We start from the raw sequence: 22,097 nt of genomic DNA, 5'->3' as shown, positions 1-22,097 counted from the left end.
CTGTAGCTAGAGGAAAGCATGTGACCCAATTCTGACCAATGGTTTCTAAATAGAAGTCATGTGGGCAACTTATAGATTTATTCACACTGTGTAGGTACCGGGCTTTCATGTCCTGTCTTCCCTGCACAGGTGATTCTAATGATAATGAAGGGTCACCTGTGCAGATGAGGATGACATGGAGTGGCAGCTGGAGCAACAGAGAGAGAGAATCTGGACCTTGGATGCTCCTTTATGGTACAGAAGAGGTGCCCTGTTAGTCCTGGACTAGCAGGAGAGACACATAAACGTTGCTTTTCTTTGAGCCACTATGTATTTTTTTAAATTAAAGTCATTTACTCTGTACCCTTAACTAATACAATGTCAAAAAGCTTATTATACCAGGAGAAAAGAAATCAGCATTACTAACATACCCAAATATTTAAGGGTTGGGGATATAAGGACAAAATATTGAAATTTCTTAACTATGGTTTTCTTGAAAATGTTTGACATCCTGAAGAAAACACTCAAATCATAACTTTCATAAGTGAAATTCACAGTTACAACTATTTCAGCTAACTTTTAAAGATTAAAAAGTAAGCTCTATAAAAAAAGGAATTTATTTTTTGTTCACTCTCCTCTCTTTAGAGCATAAAACAATGCCAATGGGCCTACAAGCATTTGTTTAATGTCTCAATACATTTTGCTTAATGGTTTTCCATAGTTTATGCAAATGAATGTTCAGATGCCCATACTGGGATTCAAAGAAACATACGCTCTTTTTAATTTTCTTCTTTCCTTCTGCAACAACCATCCAATGCAGCATTCTAGAATGGGAGAGGTCAGTTGTGTCATCCCCATACGTCCAACTGATATATAACAGACTGTTGAAATATTCCACAGAAGTGATTTCTGGAGCAACTGGGGCTATAAAGTAGAAAAGAAGAACACTTTAGTGTAAGAGGTTACTAATAATAAAAATGCTTATTCATACAGCAAGAAATCCCATGTAACGTTAAAGAACTAAAATTCACACGGTATGATGGTCCTGGGTAGACCTGGGACTCTCAGTACCACAGGTATATAGTACAAGGTGGGCATTTGTTTCCTAGGACCTCACCTTACAGCTCAGATGCAAGACAGCCCCATCTGAACCTGAGGGTATCAAGGTCTTTTATGTAAATTTCAGTTACAAAATTCTTAAAATGTTCACTTGTTTGGGTATGCTTGTTGCATCAATAAATTAGTCATTAGGCATTGGTGAACTTATTTTCAAAGAAGTACTGGAAGCTCTGTTCTATAAAAATACATCTTTTTTTGTTGTGGCACAGACAAGGTGTTTATGGGAATAAAGGACAGCGAGAGTAGAGGGACAGAAAAGAAATATTGTTTCCATAAAACACAAGGAAACATCATTGACAGTGTTTTAGGCCAGTGCTTTGCAGAAGGTAGGCTTTTAATAAATGCCTGCGGAAGGATTTTTTAAATCATAATGCAAAGTTAAATTCTAACACTGACTTTATTAATCCTATCTAATAAAAGAGAAACATGCAAATTGAGCATACCTCCACTACGCCCACAAGCCATGCACACCAGCCAATAAGGAGTGAGTATGCAAATTAACCCAACCAAGATGGTGGTTAATTTGCATATCTAGGCGCAGAGCGAAGACTGAAGACAGCCTAGAAGGAAGCCAAGTGCTGCAGAAGGGAGGGAAGCTGTGGAGAAGCAAGCAAGCGGGGCAGCGGAGAAGGGAGGGAAGCAGGTGGGGCGGGGGAGAAGGGAGGGAAGCAGACCACCGCAGGAAGCCCTATTGCAGGAATCTTTCTGCAACGGGCCTCTAGTGTATTTTATATTTTGATACATTTAAACTTTAAGAAAATTTCCAATTGGGAAGAAGAGCTCGTAAACTTTATAATATATGGCCTGTGAAAGCATATTTTCATTATTTTTAAAGTAAATGATAATTCTGAAGATTTGAAGAAACAAATAAACAGTTGAATTTAAATTCCATGGGAATGGTGGTTTAAAGACAAACAAGTTTTCTGTTCCACAATGCAGCAAAAAATCAACTAAAATATTTGGAGGAGAATTTCTACAAATCATAAAGAATTATTTTCTTTAATTTGCTATTGATACTCAAAACAAACATTCATCATTAATGATGCTTTGAAATAATTCACTGTCTAGATTTGTAGTATATAGAGTAAAAAACACATTTCTCTGTCATGTGAAATAGCAGTAGCATCCTATATAATAAAAGCCTAATATGCTAAGTGTCTGGTCATCCATTCAACGAATCAAAGTGTAATATGCTAATGATATGCTAAGGCCCCTCAACCACTCACTATGACATTCACTGACCACCAGGGGGCAGTCAACTGATCAACCAGTCACTATGATGTGCACTGACCATCAGGAGGCAGACGTTCCGACTGGTAGGTTAGCTTGCTGCTGGGGTCCAGCTGATCGGGACTGAGCGAGATGGGCCAGACATGCCCTAGAGCCCTCTCACAGTCCCTCCCCAGCTGGCCAACCTCCCACATCCCTCCCCGACCCTGATCGTGCACTGGTGGGGTCCCTTGGCCTGGCCTGCGCCCTCTTGCAATCCGGGCTGAGGGACTCCTCCCTCCATCCCCGCCCCCGCCCAAGTGCAGGAATTTCATGCACCAGGCCTCTAGTGTCTATATATTTGACAATAAAATCTTGAAATATCAACAATGTATCTTAGCAAATAACACAAACCCACATCATATTTCAGAATATTCTAATAAAGGATATTAACCCTGGCTTCTTTGTGGCCTCTTAATATATTCCCAATACTTCATTATATGCAACTACCTATACTTACGTTTCTTCAAAAAATATTTTCTCATGTTCTAATTATCATGAGGACAAAAACATATTTAAAATTTCAAACCCAGAAGCACATATTTCCCTTTCACAGTTACAAGGTCTTCAGATTTTTATATTCCGTGTTGTTACTTTAAAATCCAGCATAGTGCTGAAGGACCACAAGATGTCACTATTTGTTTATTAAGCATTATTTGGTACACCAGCATAATTATGAACTTGACTTGCAGATAAGTTGCCTAACAGAGAATAGACTTGAGGTCCTGATAAATCACACCTTATTAAAATATATTTTCCTGTTTCCTTTTATACTGCACAATTTGGCAGTTTGGGTCACAATGGAAAAGCATAGGAAAGTGAAGTTTGTGATCCTTATTTGCTTTAAAATGAAATGAGAGAAGAAAAAATGAGAATAAAAATAAATCAGCTACCATTATGTTTGAATAGTGATTTACATTAGGTAATTTAATTCTCTCACTATTCATGGGGTATTGTTATGTCTACATTATATATGTTGAGAATTGAGACCTGTATCAGATAAGACTATGGACCGCCAATGTGAGCACGACTTAATAGTTTGTCCCAGGAAAAGATAGGAAATTACCAAAGATCAATTTCTTGAAGATAATAGACTGCCCACTCAGGCAAGTAGCTTGCTAATTAACCACAGTTTACGTATCCAGACTTGCTTTGTCAACCTAATTGTTACATGATGACCTTTGCCCAATCCCAGTCGGTTCCCAGTTTTGAAAGGCACGCCAGACCACTTGGGTCCAGAACTATGAATCCTATGAATGTTCCATGTCCCATGTGCCCCTCTGAGACGCTGCAATGACTGCAAGGCAGGTTCTGCCTCACTGTGTGAGTTCTAATGCCCTGAGCTTGGCTCTCTTAGCCAGGTGTGAGGTAATATTCCGAGTGTTACCAACGAGAAAATAGAAGTCTAGGATCACTGAGATAATTCTAAAGCCAGAAATTAGCAGTGCCAGGTCTGTTCAATCAAGTGTTCAGATGGGAAATCTGGGCTTTTTCCAGTCCAGACATGGCTGAGAAGAGAATATTCTCAGGGAGTTAATACTAATAAAGTTGTTGATACAATGAAGTTTAATTATAATTAAATATGTAATTATTGATATAGTCAACAGCATAACACAAAGCTTCTTATATAATTGGTATTTTCTCCTTTTTATAGCCAATGGGGAGCACTAGACATTGGATAGTAAGGAAAAGTGATGAACTATATAAGTAAGTTGTTTAAGAATTTACATAGAATTAATTTCTTTCTTTTGTTTTTGAATTTATAAATTTCAATGGAACAAAGCTAGATGTCCAGTGAGGAAAACATTTTGCCAAAATTATTGTTCATGTAAAAATATTTTTCTCTTTTATTTTTTCAGTACAACTCTAATTACAGTCTAAGAGTTCACCCAAAAGTTCCTGAAAAATCGTAATTCAAACAACCAGGGTTAATGTCTCTTTTATGAATTTCCCCTTTTCATTGTCACCTCTGATCACTTTTACCATCTCTGCTATATGATGATAAACTACACAATTTAAGGCTCTGAGATCTAACATGAACAATTTTTTAAAGTTACTTAAACTGAATTTGCTAAGCAACTTATTTAATTGAGAAATAATAATCTCTCTATATAAAAGCCTAAGCAAGTGAATGATCAATCGACTGGTTGCTATGATGTACACTGACCACAAGGGGGCATACGCTCAACTCAGGAGCTTCCCCCTGGTGGACAATGCACTCCCACAGCCAACCTCCAGCAGCCGGCCAACTTCCCTGTAGTCCCTCCCCCCGGCCGGCCCACCCCCCATCTGCCCCAATCCTAGGCCAGGCTGAGGGATCCTACTTGTGCACAAATTTGTGCACTGGACCTCTAGTAGATAATAACAGAGAATAGATACTAGTATCATCCACATTTTTCACATTAAAAAACCACCAAGGCTTAGAAAAGTTAATTGCTCAAGGTCATATATGGCATCCAGCAGAGGTGTGATTCAAACCCAGGTCTACCTGTCTCCACAGGCTTTTAACTCCTGCAGTGGACAACACTGTAGTCAGCCTGGGCTTTAATGGTGTAATTAATAAGGACATGGAGGCCTTCTAGCAAATACAGCCATCAAATGGGCAAAGGCAATTAAGTGCAGTGTGAAGCACATCTCTTTTCTGATCAATTTCAAACAGGGGCACACCACTCAAGGGCAGTGATTCAGAATAAAAATGAATCAAGGGCAGTAACTCAGGATAAAAATAATATTTTAATTTTTAAAGGCCATTATTTAAACAAATAATAATTTTCCAGACTCAAGCATATGATCTTCCATGACAGCGGGGCTCAGTCAGTCCTGAGTGAGTGACCAGCACTTTCTGGAGATGTGTCTCTTCAGAACCTTCTGCAGATAATGTTCTCTCCTCAGGAAACCGTTCGCCGCACACCACTCACCTGTAATGAAGCTGATGGTGGAACTGTCACAACAGCTCAATTCTGGGTCTCCCCATGTCACCATGGTCACTCGGAAGTTGTAGTACCACGCTGGCAACAGATTAGCTATTCTCTAAAAAAAGCAAGGAGACAAAAGACTAAGGGGCAAAATCATATTTTTTTAAATAGAATTATTTCTATTTGGCCATGAAAAGAACTAATCAATAATTTTTATTTTATATTCTGTGCCTTGTCGTATTCACAAAATTTTCCACTAAAAGCACACACATACAACCTCTTTTTGGAATGAGGTGAGGTGTACATAAAATGCTATACAAAAATACAATGTAATTTTAAAAAGTGATTCAAAGGTATAGAGTCAGATGCTTCCGATATTGGTTTCATTTTGCAGTTTCCCAAGTTATATTACACAAGTGAAATAGGACTTGTTTGCAAGTGACTATAGATACACATCTCCCTATTTCTAAGCCACATGACCTTTCATAACTCTGCATTCTCCCAGGTTGGACCATAGGCATGTGCCCTTGATGGGTGACAATTACCAGAGTCATCAACTGGGTAGAGGGCAATTGTGTACTTCATGTGTGACCTGTAGGGAAACTGCACTTCTAAAATTATTTAAGGTTTAGAGAGAGCAATCTTTACCGGCTCTCTAATGGCCTGACACTATAGGTACTTAACTGTTTTGTCGATGTCAAGAATCATCATCATTACAGTTAAGCAGTGTCAACTAATTATTAAATGATGAAAGGTGATCTCCTGTGTTTTTCTCCCCAGGAGCAGTAAGAAACAATAAGCGCTTGGTAGCTCTACTAAAATATAGATTAACAAATAAACTGGGGCGAAAGCCAGTTGCACACAATTCTTTCTCTCGTTCTCAAAACAAACAACTAAAAATCAATCCTAAAAACAACCAAAAAAAACTTGAGAGTAGCAAGCTGTGTATATTTACAAAATGGTCTAATTTGCAGATACCTTTTCCCGACATTAGGTACATATAGGCACATCTATTTACACAGGGAAGTGTGTCAGATGGCTAAGATTACCACTGATGCAGTTAAGGAGGCAGTCGCTGCAATTTCATAGTAGGTTGTCCACTCTGATGTCATGGTTGCAGGGTTGAAATAAAACATTTCAACCACATATTTTCTGAACACTCCTAAGTATGGTCTGGTCCAGCTCAAAACCACTGCTGTGGGGCCCAAAGGGTACAGCATTAAATCCTTTATTCCAGTTGGAACTAAGAGGAAGGAGGAGGGGGGAGTGAAAAAAGAAAACCAAGAAGGAATGTTTAATATCATAGCAATGGCTTCAAACTTCTACTTAATAACCAAGGTTTTTGCTCTCCTGATACAATCACTGAAAACTAAACATATTTGCCTCTGATTCCCAACCCCCTTCCAAATAGTAAATGCTAAGGATGCCCTCCAGCTATACAATTGCAATAGTTTATTACTCTGAAGGTAGGATATTGGGTGAACAAGAATGGGCCTCCCATATATGATGATAATGAGTTGAGCCTGGACATTGCACCCCTCCAAATAATACTTTGATAAAGTTATTTTTCTTGTACCTGGTGACTTACCAATGGCAAATGTCACAGGATCTGAAGGTGGTCCAATCAAAGGGCCTTTTCTTAGGTACATCACAACCTGGTATTGGGCACCAGGAACCAGATTTTCAATAATAGATTTGCTTGAGTTCACCTTTAAACCGAACAGCCAATAAGATTTCATTAGAGCTGAGCTTTTAGAATGTGACACGGAGGCTAAAATTGTATTCAGAGACTCTTTGTGGAACCACAGATGCTTTTGAAATCCAGAATCCTTTACTCATGCCCAGGAAGGTCAGATTTCAAAATTAGGATGATTTATAGTTTATGTGAACACTGAAGGAAGCTCAGAACATTCAGATTCTATGGCTGGATTTAATAAGCCCCGTGAAATGCTTTATACCCATCAGTGTTAATTGTAACTATGTACACAAGAGACACATAAACCTCTAACCATAATCAAATCAGCAATACCGTAAGGAGAGTCTGACAGTCTAAATTGTAGTGTCACCCGATGGCATACGAAGATCAGTACAGGAATGCCTTTAGTCCCTTGTCACTGAGAAGCATATAATATCTAATTATAGAGATGGAAATGACTTTAGAAATTAGCTAGTCCAAGTCTCTTAATAGATTAGGAAAGGAAAAGCGAGAGAATGCCCAAGGTCACATATTTAGATTCAGTGCTGGGACTAGAAGCCTAGTGTGTGACCTCTAATCCACACTACAGGCGAGTCATGGCTGAGCATAGAGATATAGTGGAAGTTCTTTTAAAATTTTATTTAAATTATTGTTGAAAGTGTTACATATGTATCCTTTCCCCCCCCCCCATTGACCTCTCCCTGCCTGTTCCCACCCCCCAGCACATGCCCTCACCCCCCTACTGTCTGTGTCCATTGGTTATGCTTTATACTAGTACATGCATACAAGTCCTTTGGTTGATCTCTCACCCTTTCCCCCAACCACACACACACTCCCCTGCCTTCCCTTTGAGTTTTGTCGGTCTGTTTGATGCTTCTATGTCTCTGTATCCATTTTTGTTCATCAGTTTACTAGAGGCCTGGTGCACAAAATTCATGCACGGAGTGCAGGTGAGGGGTTGTCCCTCAGTCAGGCCTGTGCCCTCTCACAGTCCAGGACCCCTCAGGTAAGCTCCCTAGGCCTGGCTGGCGATCAGGGCCTATCCGAACTTTCCTTCCCCTGGCTGCCAAAGCTAGTCCTGCCCCGGCCACTGCCACCGCTTGCCATCGGTGTGGTGCTGCCCCTCCTCCCCCGCCACTGGTTGCCTTCCCCTGTGGGGGACAGGTGTGGGGTGCAATAGCTTGGCTGTCCTGGGCCTCTCTCTGCAGGGGGATCGATCGTGGGGCTCTAGGCTCTGCGATTGATCAACAAACAGAGAGAGGCCCCACCCACCCAGCCAGGGCTCCATGATCGATCGCCGTGCAGAGGGTGGCCTGGGCCTCCCTCTTTGGGGTGAATGATCATGGATTCCCCCCATCAATCGCCCCACAAAGGGTGGCCTGGGCCTCCCTCTGCCTGGCAATCGTGGGATGATGGCGGGGCCCTCAACCAATCGCATCACACCCGCCTTGGCTGGCCTGGCACCAGTGTGTGTCATAGCGTGATTGTCTGGAAGGTCATCCAGACGGTCATTCTGCTGTTTGGTTGATTTGCATATTATGCTTTTATTATTATAGATGTTGTTCATAATATTCCACAAATGAGTGAAGTTCTTTACAAGGCTATTGTGACCCCATGAAATAATGTTGTTGAGAACATTTCTCATTAGATGAGCTCCTCTTAAATGATTTTTAAAAATCTCTTTATTATGTAACAAAAAACATATAGAGAAAAATAGTGAAAACAGCTAGATAATATGTACCCATTTAAATTCAATGTTGGTGTGCATAATGATTGATGATTAAGAAGTATGCTTTAGTGCTTCTGATGTTGACAGTCTTGCTTAATGGAGAGAACATAGGTATTCTGTTTAGACTGCCTGAGATCAAATTGTGACTATATCCCTCATAAACATGGGAATTCATTGATAATTTATAATTTTAAAATAGTTTTTACCTTGTTTTCCTCATTGATAAAGTATCAATATTACTATTATATATCTCATAGAGTTCTAAGGATGTTTAAGACAGAATATTAAAAAAGTTGACTCTTATTACTCATCAACTTTTTGGCCTCTAGGGTACATAAAATTGCAAAATTGCCACAAAGGTGCTTAAATAAATGGAAAATAATATTGTTGACAGCTTACCTATGCCATAGTTTGCCAAAATCTCATCACAATTTTAAGAATAAACATACTTTTAACAATATTATATAAAGTAAAACATTCCCAATACCGGAAACTGATTCTACCCAGCAGAAACTGTATAATTTGTATTGGCACAACTTGCTCTACACATAGGTGCCCCCACAGCATGCCAAAATTTATTTTCAATTAATTTGATCAAAATAAGACTAAACTGAATTAATGTTAGCATTTCCACCTTTCCTTTTCTAGTTACACATTATTTATATCAGGGTTCTTTCCCAGGTTTTAGAATTCATTTCTGCTGGAAGCCATCTAGGCAAGATAGGTAAACTAGATATCCTCATTTGATAGAGCATTTCTTGAAGAGATAAGGTATGGATAAGAACATGTATATTACACACAACTAAGCTAAACTTTTTTATTTCTCTAGAATACATTTTAAACAGTAAAACCAATACTATTTGCTCATTGTAAAAATTATTCACATCGTAGAAAAGTAAATAAATTGGAGGTCTTACTGGCTTCCTTCCACCATTTCCAACATCTTGGTGGGCAATCTTCCAGACCTTCCTTGGTACATACACCCATTAATAATATGCTATTGAACCAGATATGTGTCATATTATTAACATGGCTCCAAACTTTTCTTTTAAATTTCACAAAACATTCTAGACATACTACCATATCTGTGAATGCTGACCTAGTTCATTAATCACTCGTTAAGCACATTAGAATAACACAGGACATAAAGAGTGTACATTGTTTCAGGGTGCTGTTAAAGTTCCTTTGGTTTGATAATATTTTAGGCAGTAGTCTATTCTGACTATTCAAATGAGTACCTAGAATCACAGTCACGTAAATGTCATAATAATGAATTTTCCCTAGGAAAATTATACTTTTGAAGATTACTTGTAATTTATCAATTTTAATTAAAATAAATGGCTATTGAGGGGCACTTTTAAATATCTATAAAAAGGCTTATGCTTTTGGATTGGACGACAGCCCTTTGGAAGGATTCTCCCAGCCCACTGGTGCTTTCAGAACCAATGTGAGAATAACCATGTGAATGTAGTAGTTTCAGTAGTTTAAATTATACCTTTAAAATAAAAAGCATATATATATATGTATATATATATATATATACATATATATATATTTATTTATTTATATATCATAATACTAAAAAAATAAGAAGAGAGTAATGATATTGTAAATGACCTTGTAACAAATCATAAACACCAATCTCATCCCCAATTTTTGAATATTTGCTACCACCCTATATCTACACTTCTGTCCCTCCATGCCTTCTTATTTATCCTAGACCTTCTTGGGGGTGGGTTGGAGGTAGGAAGAGGAAATGCTCCTTATTAAATAACATGTATTTTATTCTCTAGAATATTATTTCATACCCCCTTCCCCAATTTCTACCCTATCTTTGCATTCCAATATTTCCTCTCTCCCACTCCTGACTAGCTTAGTCCTCACTGCAGAGAATTATATTTAGCCTAGTGTTTCTCCAACTAGTCACCTTCTCAGCTAAAGAAATGGGAGGAAAAATGAACTAGACAGTATAAGAAATACTCAATAAACTTAAATAACTAGGTTGAAGTAGATGGTGGTGAGGGGTCCTTTGAGTCTGAAATGATCTTATTTCTACATTATATAATTCTTATTCCATTAGTTCTTTTCTATATATTTGTTACAATTACATTTTTCTGTGGAGAAACCATAGAATTTCTCCATCTCCCTCCCTTGATTAAAAAAATCCAGTTAGGTTTGTGTAATAATAAAAGCTAACAATTCCTTGTACATTATATTCCAAGCACTGCATTAAGCATCCAGACTTTGATCTTTAGTACAACTCTATGAGGTAGGATATGCTTCTCCTTATATTACAGATTAAGACACACAGACATAGAGATGAAGAAAGTTGCCTAGGGACTCATAGCTGGTAACTTAAAATCAGGTCTGATACTGGATTCGAAGCTTTTAGTCACTACTTTTGACCTTGTCAAGATGAGCAGTGAGGGTGACCCCCTTCCTAGTGTAGCACATGCAATCCCACTAAAACAGCACTGGCCTGGAGGTCAGATCACTTTAAGTCCTGGTCTCAGCGCTAACACTAATCAGTGTGTAACTTTAGGCAAGTTCCCTAAATAGTTGGCCTCTTAGCGCTACCATTTCTTCATTTATAAAGCTAATAGACTGATTTTTCTGTCTTCTGACTTTGTCATTTAGTTATACATTCCTATAAATTGCCGAAAAACACTTATGGACCAAGGCAGATCACATATAAATATATATACATACATATATTATATTATGCTTCTTAAGTCTGAAATTTATGATTGTGTGTCTTTGGAGAAAATGCCAAAATTACATTAGACTTCAGAGAATTGACTGGGTCCTTTCTATAAACACCAATTGAGCAGTGACTTTATGTTCAACATATATGAATTTATTAATAAATAGCCTAAAATGGTTGTTAGGAAAGATATAGCACAAAACTCCTTTTCCCATGAACAGTCACATACAAACACATACATGGAACAAAAAAAAACCCACCCCGATATGAAGAACATATATGAGATGAGGACAAATTTAAATTAAATTAAAACAATGTATCTGCATGGAAGACCAGATGCTGAGCTTCATGAACTTAAGGTTCAAGTCAAATTTGTTCTATTCCTAACATCTCACCCAGGATCCACCTACCACAAAAGTCAGTGGAGTTGCAGGAGGAATAGGGGCACGAGCAGGAAATCTCATGGATGATCTAGATGAGATATAAAGCAATGATCCTATGGTACAGTTGATGGTAGAGGCAAAATAGGGAGAATGAAACTATAACATAGTGAAATGTTACATTAATTGTGAACATGTGTTTGTCTTTAGAATCACACTTATTTTCGAGCTGTATTTTGAATTTTCTATTTAATGTAGTCATAGAACCACTGAACATAAAACTAAAGAAATATTATTATTATTTTCTTTATGGATACGGATTGCTTTAGAACTAAGCCCAAGTCAGATGGATTCTGGTGAGAATGCCTTCTGGATTCCTTTGGTCAATGGTCATGTGAATGTAGGTTGGTTTTTGAGACTTGAACTGATGTTTTCTGATCTGAAAATGTGTGTGTGTAGTGGGATAATGGATGATGGGGGTGTAACAATAACAAAATCCTCAAAACATTCTTGTAGTAATTGAAATAACACCTAGCAATGGTTTAGTTCCCACTCTATTTTAAATATTGGTCTCCTTGCCTATAATCTTTAATAGTTTCATGTTTGCACTTCACAAAGGTGCTATCAAAGTGCACTTAGACCAGCCCTTTCTGGATCATTTATAATGTATCCTATCTAGCTATACCTTTAACCTTCTGTTCCCATGTAAAAAATACATAATTTGCACATTAGTTGGGGCAAGGAAGAATGTACCTTGGAGCAGTCAAGTTCTAGGTCACGTTCTGTAAGAGAAAAACATTTTTCTATCAATGCCCAGAGCCAATCATCTTCGGTGTGCTCAGGGAAGGAAGCTTATAAGCTGCACAGTGAGCGATGAACAGTTAATTGGTTCAGCATATTTACTCCTTAATTTAATTCAAGTCAAGAGGTGGCCTCAGCTTTCAGCGTGGGCTTATCTCAGCACGCTACGGCTTTCTAGTGCTCCAAAGACTACAGTTCCTGAATTCATCTTATCAATTAAAAAATTCTCCCTTTGAATTTCACTAATGCCTGACTTTTGTGGCATAAATGGAAGCATCCCAAATGGCTTTCATATAGCAGGCATCTTTTCTGAGTATTCTATTTCCAGTGTACTCCACATGAATTGGTACTTTTTTTTTTTTGCCTTTAGGGAGGTAAATATTGTGTTTGTAAGATACCAAGAAACAGTAAATTTGATCCAATGAAATAATAAAATGGAATAAGTAATAAAATGTACTAAAACCAGGTTTTAGGAAAATGCTGTTGGGCTCCAGCTCCTGGTGGGTATTCAGGACATCGGAGAGCAAGGCCTGCTCTCGGCCGCTCGCTTGGCTTCCTTCAGGACTGCTGACAGGTGTGTGCACGCAGCTGGTGGCCGCTCCCAGAACTGCTGATCTGCTCACGGTCTCCACCTGCCCTCTCTTGTGCTCAGCTAACGCCTAACATCCTACAAACCTCTTCTCAGTGGTGATTATTGTGTTTTTCACTTTATAGCCTTTGAATTTTTGAATTATTTTTTTTTTAGTGAGCATGCATTCTTTTATAGTTAAAATAACAAAGGAAAAAAAGAGAGAGAGAGAGAGAAAAAGTAAAAGGAACAAAAACTGTCCCCAAACTTTCTCTCTGGTTGTCCACTCCCCTGGTGGAAAATTTTCTCACCAGTTTCCAAATCCTCTCGCCTCAATCCCTATTTACTCAGGCCCCATTCCTGCGATCGGCTTCCTGGTGATTTTCAGCCTAGGCCTTGTTTTATACTCTGCAGTAATTATATGCTCAGTTACCCATTGTTCTCACTAGATTATAAGCTCTACAAGAGCAGGACGTATAAAAATATCTAGATCCCCAATATCTATCCTAGTTCCTGGTACATCGCAGGTGCTCTCCTGCGTGAGGAATGAAAGAGAAAGGAGACGGCCACCCTAAGAGGGAAAAGAAAGATGACTGTGACCCAAGAGCCCTGCACACTCTTCCCCGCTCCTGTCCTGGTTCACGGACACCAGAGGCCCGAGCCCAGCTTCTCCGTGGCCTCCCACATTGCCTGCCAGGCTGCGCTGTAGCAGGTGAGTGAGCCCACAGCCAGTCCCTTCCTTTACCTGCGTGCAGTACTGTTTTTCCAGCCGCTGGCTCTCCTTTTGTTTCTGGCAGGTGAGGGACACCACAGATACAATGGTGCCGTTGTAGTTCTCTTGGGAGGACGTCCAGGACATCAAGGCGGTGGTTGAGCTTAGAACATGGACACTCACATGTTGGGGCTTCTCAGTGAGCTCCTCAATCCACTCTCCTGAAGGACCTGAAGGTTTGAAAGGAGAGCACAAGGCACGTGTCACCCTGAGATGGTTGAGACAAAAGGCTAGTTTTAAAAATCATGTTGTTTCCCCTTCGCCCTAATAGAGAGATTCCAAGAAAGATTGGCCGCCTGGCTCTGCTGGTGTGGCTCATTGGTTGAGCGTTGACCTATGAATCAGGAGGTCATAGTCGGATTCCCGCTCAGGGTTGTGGGCTTGATCCCAGTGTGGGGCGTGCAGGAAGCAGCCAATCAATGATTCTCTCTCATCTTTGATGTTTCTATCTCTCTCTCCCTCCACCTTCCGCTATGAAATCAATAAAAACATATTTTTAAAACACATATTAAAAAAAAAATAAAGATTGGCAGCCTGACTGGTCTTGACATCGTCTGCCCAGCTACAGCCCGGCACTGTATCCTTCATCATTGACCTAAACAGCAGCCGCAGCAGCAAAAACAGCCCTAGTGAGAGATAGAAGCTTCATTTCCTTTATGTGCATCTGAGTTAATTCTGGAAAATTCTTCACCGGAGCGAATTTACTTCTCTTTTAACAAAGAGTGGATGTAGCAGTGCGACATGTCATCAGTGTTTATAATTTCTTTGTTGCTAGGATCTTTGGTCTCTAGAAATAATTACTTTGAGATCCAAACTAGCTTCTACTATAGTTTTGTAAAAAAAAAAAAAAAAAAAAAAAATCCAAATTTGGTAACAGTAGGATAGAAGAGGCAGGGTGTGACTATATTAAAGAAGAAATGGGCAGCAGGCTGGCTCAATCATAGAAGCTGGCTAAAACCTGGGGATAATTTGTGGACACAGTGGTTTCCTCATGATAAAATATCTCCATAGAATTTCCCCCTTAGCTTTGTTCTCTTGAGTTTCTAAAGGGGTGATTAGCACTGTGCCTGACTCATAGGAAGGACTCCAGAATTATTTAGGTGATTATTACCTACAGAAATTCCCTGTTGCAATTCCAATGTGCAACTTTCTTTTATTTGCTTAGGAAATATTTCCCCATTCCTTAATAGAAACTGTCTTCCTAGGCTGGGACCCAGGACAGGAAAGGGAGCAAGTGGGATGCTAGTCACAGGTTCACCATAACTGGGGAGCAGGGGAAATAACAATAATGATCATGGCAAAGAGATATAGCATGCATTACCTACGAGGCTCTATTTTGAGTCTATATGTGTTTATAAACTTAATCCCTTAATTTCCATAGCAAACCTGTGAGACAAGTACCAGTATTAATCTCAGTTTCAGACGAGGTAACTAAGGCAGAGGGAGGGTAAATGAGCTGGCATTCACACACAGGAAGTCTGGTTCTAAACCCCAAGCAGTGATGCAATAAATATCTGTTGACTGTACAACAAAATTAATAAATAGGCCAATAGTATAATCCCAGGCTAGGATTTAATAATTTGGTACCAGAAACAAGATGTATACACAAATAAAATAAATCTAGAAAAATACCACACTCGTGTTGTGTGCTATGAAACAGTAGAAACTCAGGGAAGGGAAGAGCCAGCATGGCCAGAATAGTTGAGGACACTGTTAGCCTCATGGGAAGAACTGAATAGTAAACCTGGTTTGCATTCTCAAGGGATCTCAGGCAAAGATCTCCCATCGTGGGAAGCCGTGGAAGGCAGTTGTGACTCTTCTTTCTGCATGTCTCATGGATCTTTCAGGCTTCCACCAGGGGCGACATTTTTGGTTTCTTAAGTAAAAGTTTATATGGGACATTGTCAACATGTTTAAGCTACTAAATAAACTGATTTCTTCCCTCTGCCTTCCCCCTGTTTCCCCTGGCCGCCCCCCTCCCCCTTGAGGATTATTTGGTGAAGGTGGTATTTTGCCTTTGCAGATGGTGATGAAGTATATGGTGGTCATTCTTTTTGGAGAGCAATGTTTACCCATTCCCTTCTGTTTCTTCTTTCTGCTGGTAAGAGGCACATTAACGTCCCGATGAGCTACAAATTGATTTTTAGCCTTTAAATTTCTGGTAACCAGAGTCAGATTACATAAAAATGTTACAAACATGCACCATTTGTGCAACTTTTATTTTTTATTTATTTTTTAAAATAGGTTTTTTATGGATTTCAGAGAGAAAGGGAGCGGAGAGGGAGAGAGAGATAGAAATATCAATAATGAGAGAGAATCATTGATCAGCTGCCTCCTGCATGTCCCCTACTGGGGACTAAGCCTGCAAACCGGGCATGTGCCCTTGATCAGAATAGAACCTGGGACCCTTCAGTCCACAGGCTGACACTATCCACTGAGCCAAACCAGCTAGGGCTTTGTGCAGCTTCTAGAGGCTACTTATTGCTCTGCTATTACTTTTTTCTGTAATCCTTACCTGAGGATATTTTTCCCCATTGATTTTTAGAGAGAGTGGAAGGGAGAATGGGGAAGGAAGGAGAGAGAGAGAGAGAGAGAGAGAGAGAGAGAGAGAGAGAGAGAGAAACAAAAGAGAGATAGAGAAAGGGATGAGAGAGACACATTGATTGGTTACCTCCCGGAGCCGGGGATCGAACCTGCAACCCAGGTATGTGCCTTTGACCCAGTGTTGAACCCTAGATCTTTTGATTCCTGGGCCAATGCTCTAACCAGTGAGAAAAAAATGGGCCAGTGCTTTGCTATTACTTTTTATGGAATCAGTAGAAGCCATCCTGAGACTTGAGACTGGGCCTTTTAGGATGCTCTAACTTTGTCCTCTTGTGCCAACTTTATGGTGACCACATAGGTCTCACTAAACTTCAACCTTTATCTGTCTTTTGCGCTCTATAAGATCAACATTCTAATGAGACTTTTCACACAGTCCAACAATATCAATTGTCATTATAACCTTAAACAAAAGTCCTATTTCCCAAACTGTGTGTTCATATCCTTTGAGACTTTGTTGTGCCTAGTGTGAAAGATCAGCTTAATAAATGTGCAATTAGCCCTAGCTGGTCAGGCTCAGTGGATAGAGCATTGGCCTGCAGACTGAAGGGTCCCAGGTTCTATTCCGGTCAAGGGCACATGCCCCAGTTGCCGACTCAATGCCCAGTGCAGGTGTTCAGGAGGCAGCCAATCAATGATTCTCTCTCAGCATTGATGTTTCTGTCTCTTTCTCCCTCTCTCTGAAATTAATAAAAATATATTAAAAAATAAATGTGCAATTATCACAATAATAAAAAAGTCCTTAAGTTAAATCTGTAGGTTTGCGACTATTAAACATACATATATTTCTTCTGTTCTCAACATTTCCTGGATTTGGGACTCTCTTGACCTTGAAGAATTCTCAGAGTCTCCAAGGTGTGATAAATAATTGATGCCTGAGCATCATTAATCTCACCAGTTCCATTGTTCTAGCTCCCCTGTGAGTGCAAAACCGTTTCTTTGGTACTTACTGATATAAAAACTGAGTGATTTTGCTGATTGACTTTTTCGAGTTTCACAAGATCCTGAGGAACTAAAGGTTGTCACAGATAACTTATATTTCCCAGGCTCCTTCAGTTCTGTAACAAATTCCTGTGCTTCTTCAGCCACTGTCAAATGTTCAGTGAAGTTTTCTAAATCACACATGAAAAGAGAAGATACATAAATGGATAACTGCAGAGGCCTTGACTACAGACAAGTTAATTCATTAAAAATGCATTTTTTATATTGTCTTCTTTCTTTTGTCAAATTCAATTATACTTCTAAGCTAAAGGTACAATAATTAAAAGATGACAAAGGGTTCGAATTGATTTTCACAATAGTTTTAAATAACCAAACGACAATATGGTGTCCAAATCAATAAAACGAGGGTGAGTATATACAATGTATTTTTAAGTATGGTTTCCCAACAAAACTACATTCACAAAATAGAAATAGAATGTTAGAAGATAGCAATAATTAACTTGGTCATCCAGATATAAGGGCTAAAAAGTAAACAGCAACAAATATTCTGTAAGTTCCTTATGGTAGCATTAAATATCCAGAAATGCCTTATAATATTTAATTATTTCTAACTAAAAATAATTATTTAAAAATTATTTCTAGTTAGAAATAACTCCTGTGGATATATTTTCTGACACTTGTAATATTTTTCTTTTATCTGTTTGCTTCTAGAACTTCTAAAAATAAAAAATAACTTTTATATTGCTTCAAAGTTCGTTTTCTACTGTTATTACTTCCTTTGTAGTTATCATCAGTTGGTGATTTTAATAGCCTTCCACAGAACACAGTGCAGTCAGATAACAGCACATTTGAACCTTTGCAGAAATAGGTATTAAAATTCTGAGTAACAAGACCCTATTTTCCATAGGATATACTGAGGAACAGACAAAAAAAAGTCAGAATAAAAAAACTTAAAAAAAAAACACAAGTGATTCCAGGTGACTGTTACAACTTTTGAATCAGATAATTGGAAATGACTAAGGATTTCAGTTTTATACAGTAACTGGGTATGGTTTACTGCTCTATCATCGAATCTAGAGGAATCCACAGATTTTGTATCTCATTCTACTGAATGAAATAGGGGGGAACAATATATCATATATACAATAACATGGTCTTAATGCCCTAATCTGCAAATACAGTTGTCATTGTAACTTCAACTTTTGACAACTTGGCAACCTGGCAACCGTTACAACCCATGCTATGACACTGGAAAGCATACAATGAAGTATGTTACTGTACAAACAAGACAAACAATGAATAACTATAATAAGCTACCAAAAAACAGTTTAAATGTTATTCGTGACTCAAATTTACTGAATGCCATGGCGTTGCTTTTTATAAATTAGTGGGCTAAAATATAAAGAATGACTCTCAGATACTGGATAAGTGAACACAATCGATAATATGTTAGCTATAGTGAAAATACCAATTGCTGTGCATTTTCTGTTTTACTACCAGCTTCTCTTGGGAAAAATATGAGTGGTGTTGCCACCAGAGAAGCACACGCAAGGGAAATAAGAATAGCTAGAGGAGCTGACACAGGCTTGAAACTCTTGGGAAAGTAGCTATTTTGCCAGAAAGATTCTTTTGCTGCATGCTTCAAAAAAATTAATGAAAACAGAAAATTTCTCCAGACTATTTTATAACTCGTGATGATGGTTAGACCTTTAGCTCAAAGTCTTTCCAATATAAGGTTTCCTTCAGCAATATGGGCCTGGGAAATGGTGGGCAGCAAAAGGTGTACAGTGGCCAGAACTTGTAACTTAGGACTACCCAAACCTGCGGATTCTCACCCGATGTGCTCATTTTGTTTCCTAGTCTTAGTTCACACTGGATGCTTAATTACATTCCTGCCTCTCTTTATCATTTCTCTTTCGCTATTAACTGTCTCCCATCGGTCTTTCTTCCTAAACTTAAATTTGAGAATGTTTTCATTTCCTTCTCTTTGATTGTGTCACTTCTTATTCCCTCTGACTGCCTAGTGCTTTACCTTCTCTTTCTATGTGGATATGGAACCCATCAAAGGCAGTGGGTGGCTTTGGTGGCAGCCAGCTCAGTATCATTTGCACGGGGAAAGATGAGGAGCCTGACGTTGGCTTCTCAGTCTCGCTGAGTGTGTCATTTTCATATCCCAGGGGCAGCACCCTGGCAAAGTCGTCTTCGCTTCCCGGAGTGGCAGATGCACTGTCCCACCAATACGGCTGGGGTGTAGTTTCATAGTCACTGCGGTCAACATCAGGCCAACCAGAAGAAATGTTGCCAGAGGGAATTTCAGGAGTTTCATCTGTAAAATGGAGGACTTTGTCTCTTCCCATTGTGTCTTGTGGCCTCATGAAGGAGTCCTCTGGGAAACTGCCACTCTGTTCTTCCCAATTGTTTTTGTTCAAGTTTATGATACGAACTGAGATGTTTCGAGGTGGATAAGGGGCTGTAAGAGAAAGATACATTTTTTTTTTTAAATTTCAAGTAATTTTTAAACTCTTTATAGTGAATGCATAATCTATTAACTAGGCAGATTTACAAAATAGAGTTTAGCTTAGCATATATATTTCTATGTTCTCATTTATACCAAGAACAGTTGTGGTTTCCAGTACAACATACATCTAAGGTTTTGTGAGTAATGGGTTGACATTTGTATACCACTAGTCACAAACTAGCATACCACCGGTTACTTTAACTTGTGATATACCATGCTTGTCCAAGTGGTAATTTATGGCTTCACGCCTCACTTCTCTAAAATGAAAAATAGGAGCATAAAATGTGTTTATGAATTATGGAAGCATACTTTTCTAGAAGTAGAAAATTATGAAGGCACATTGCATGGTGTTTACCTGCAATAGTTTCCACCTATTCTTCAAATAGCAGCTGAAATATCACCTCTTCCATGAAAGTCTAATGAAAGTTAATCTTGCCCTCCTTTGGTTTGTTATATAACTTTATACCTCTTTTATAACATTCATTGCATGCTGCCTTATAGAACATCTACAGAACATCTACCATTTTTGAGGACAGGGAACCTTTCTCACCAGTCTCTGTCTTCCTCTCAGTACTTAGAACAACTCCCAGGTAAAAGGATCTCAATTAATGTTTCTTTACTTGAATTGAGTAATTAAAAATACAAATAAAATATTTTAGATGTTGACATGAGTTAAATTACATAGTTTCCTTCTCTTGGCCTAATTAATGAGAATCATGACAACTTACAATTTTGGATAGGAAGGGTCTCAGGGATGATCTCATATAAGCCATTCTCAGTGTTCATATGAGTGGACTCTCCAGCATTCCTACTGAGTACTTAGGCACATCAGGTACAGACAATTACATTGTCTAATTATATTAGACACTTATGTTGGTATTGGTAATGGATATTTAGTAGGTGCACATTTGTTTTAACGATCTATTTTTCCACTCATCCATCCATTCCTCCATCTACCCATCCACCCATCCATCCATTATCAATGCATCCATCCCATATTAGTGTTGAATATTAGTTACACTACTAAAATTAAACACTACAAGTTTTAGATACATCTGAATCCCAATATTCTCCTTCAATAATCTAAATATCTGTACTCAAACATCTTCCATTGTTTTTCTGCTATATGTACATATAGAATAAGTGATATCTACTTGATCCAGTTAAGTTATTTAATTCTAACTTTTTTTGGATCATGTACTTTTTAATTTAAAGATTATACATCTATGATTACATTGACATAGTTTAGAGTTTCCTTATTGAATATTTTGCTAGTTTCCTTTTACACTGATAGAAAATTTGTTTTAGATTATTTAAATACTTTTAAAAATTATTTATTTTTAAAATACATTTTTATTGATTTCAGAGAGTGGAAGGAAGAGATAAAAATATCAATGATGAGAGAGAATTATTGATTGGCTGCCTCCAGCACACCCCCTACTGGGGAACGAGGCCACAACCCTGGTATGTGCCCTTGACCGGAATTGAACCTGGGACCCTTTTTTCTGGAGGCTGATGTTCTATCCATTGAGCCAAATCGGCTAGGGCTGTTTTAGATTATTAAAAAATAAATAAATAAAATAAATATATATATATATATATATATATATATATATATATATATATATATATATTCTTTCTTAGAATGGAGTAGAATTTTTCTTAGAATGATAAAAAGTACACATACAACATATAATATAATTACATTTTTTCAGTAAATATAAATTTTCAGAACTTACCAGTTCTATGCTGTTTGGGTTCATGACTGACACCACTGTACTCCACGAGAGTACTTTTATTAAAAGTTGCCTCAGATACCAGCTGAAAGGTGATGTTACTATAACATATTCCTGGCAGCCAATGATTAAATACTGTTTTTCCCTTAAAAAAATCTGGGGGGAAAAAAGAAATCAATTATATTAAAATATTGAGCTTCTAAATGACACACACTTTTAGGAAGTTCTAATCAAAATAACAAAATATCAATAAATAGTATTTCTTTCAACTTCTAGCATGGAAAGTAATAACAATTTGGCATAAGGTTAGAGATGAAAATCTGAATTTTTAGTCAGTCCTGAAAAGATTTTTGTGCAAGAATTGGATA

At 38.3% G+C, this 22,097-nt stretch overlaps 1 protein-coding gene across 2 annotated transcripts in view; it reads right to left on the bottom strand.

Annotated features, from left to right (window-relative positions):
• Positions 1-22,097, bottom strand: part of PTPRO (protein tyrosine phosphatase receptor type O) — a gene marked incomplete at both ends in the record, with an annotated part of 205,202 nt that overhangs the window by 61,211 nt on the left and 121,894 nt on the right. For both annotated transcript variants that reach the window (XM_079773487.1, XM_079773488.1), the window contains 8 exons: positions 752-903; positions 5,286-5,397; positions 6,332-6,525; positions 6,871-6,991; positions 13,906-14,102; positions 17,484-17,645; positions 19,508-19,945; positions 21,733-21,885. In XM_079773487.1, the coding sequence (XP_079629613.1) occupies positions 752-903; positions 5,286-5,397; positions 6,332-6,525; positions 6,871-6,991; positions 13,906-14,102; positions 17,484-17,645; positions 19,508-19,945; positions 21,733-21,885 (1,529 nt within the window). The remainder of the gene's footprint in view (positions 1-751; positions 904-5,285; positions 5,398-6,331; positions 6,526-6,870; positions 6,992-13,905; positions 14,103-17,483; positions 17,646-19,507; positions 19,946-21,732; positions 21,886-22,097) is intronic.

The sequence above is a fragment of the Cnephaeus nilssonii genome (genome assembly GCF_951640355.1).
Source record: "Cnephaeus nilssonii genome assembly, chromosome: 6".
Lineage (NCBI taxonomy): Eukaryota > Metazoa > Chordata > Mammalia > Chiroptera > Vespertilionidae > Cnephaeus > Cnephaeus nilssonii.
Note: the sequence above shows the minus strand (reverse complement) of the source record. Positions and strands in the feature narration are given on the sequence as shown.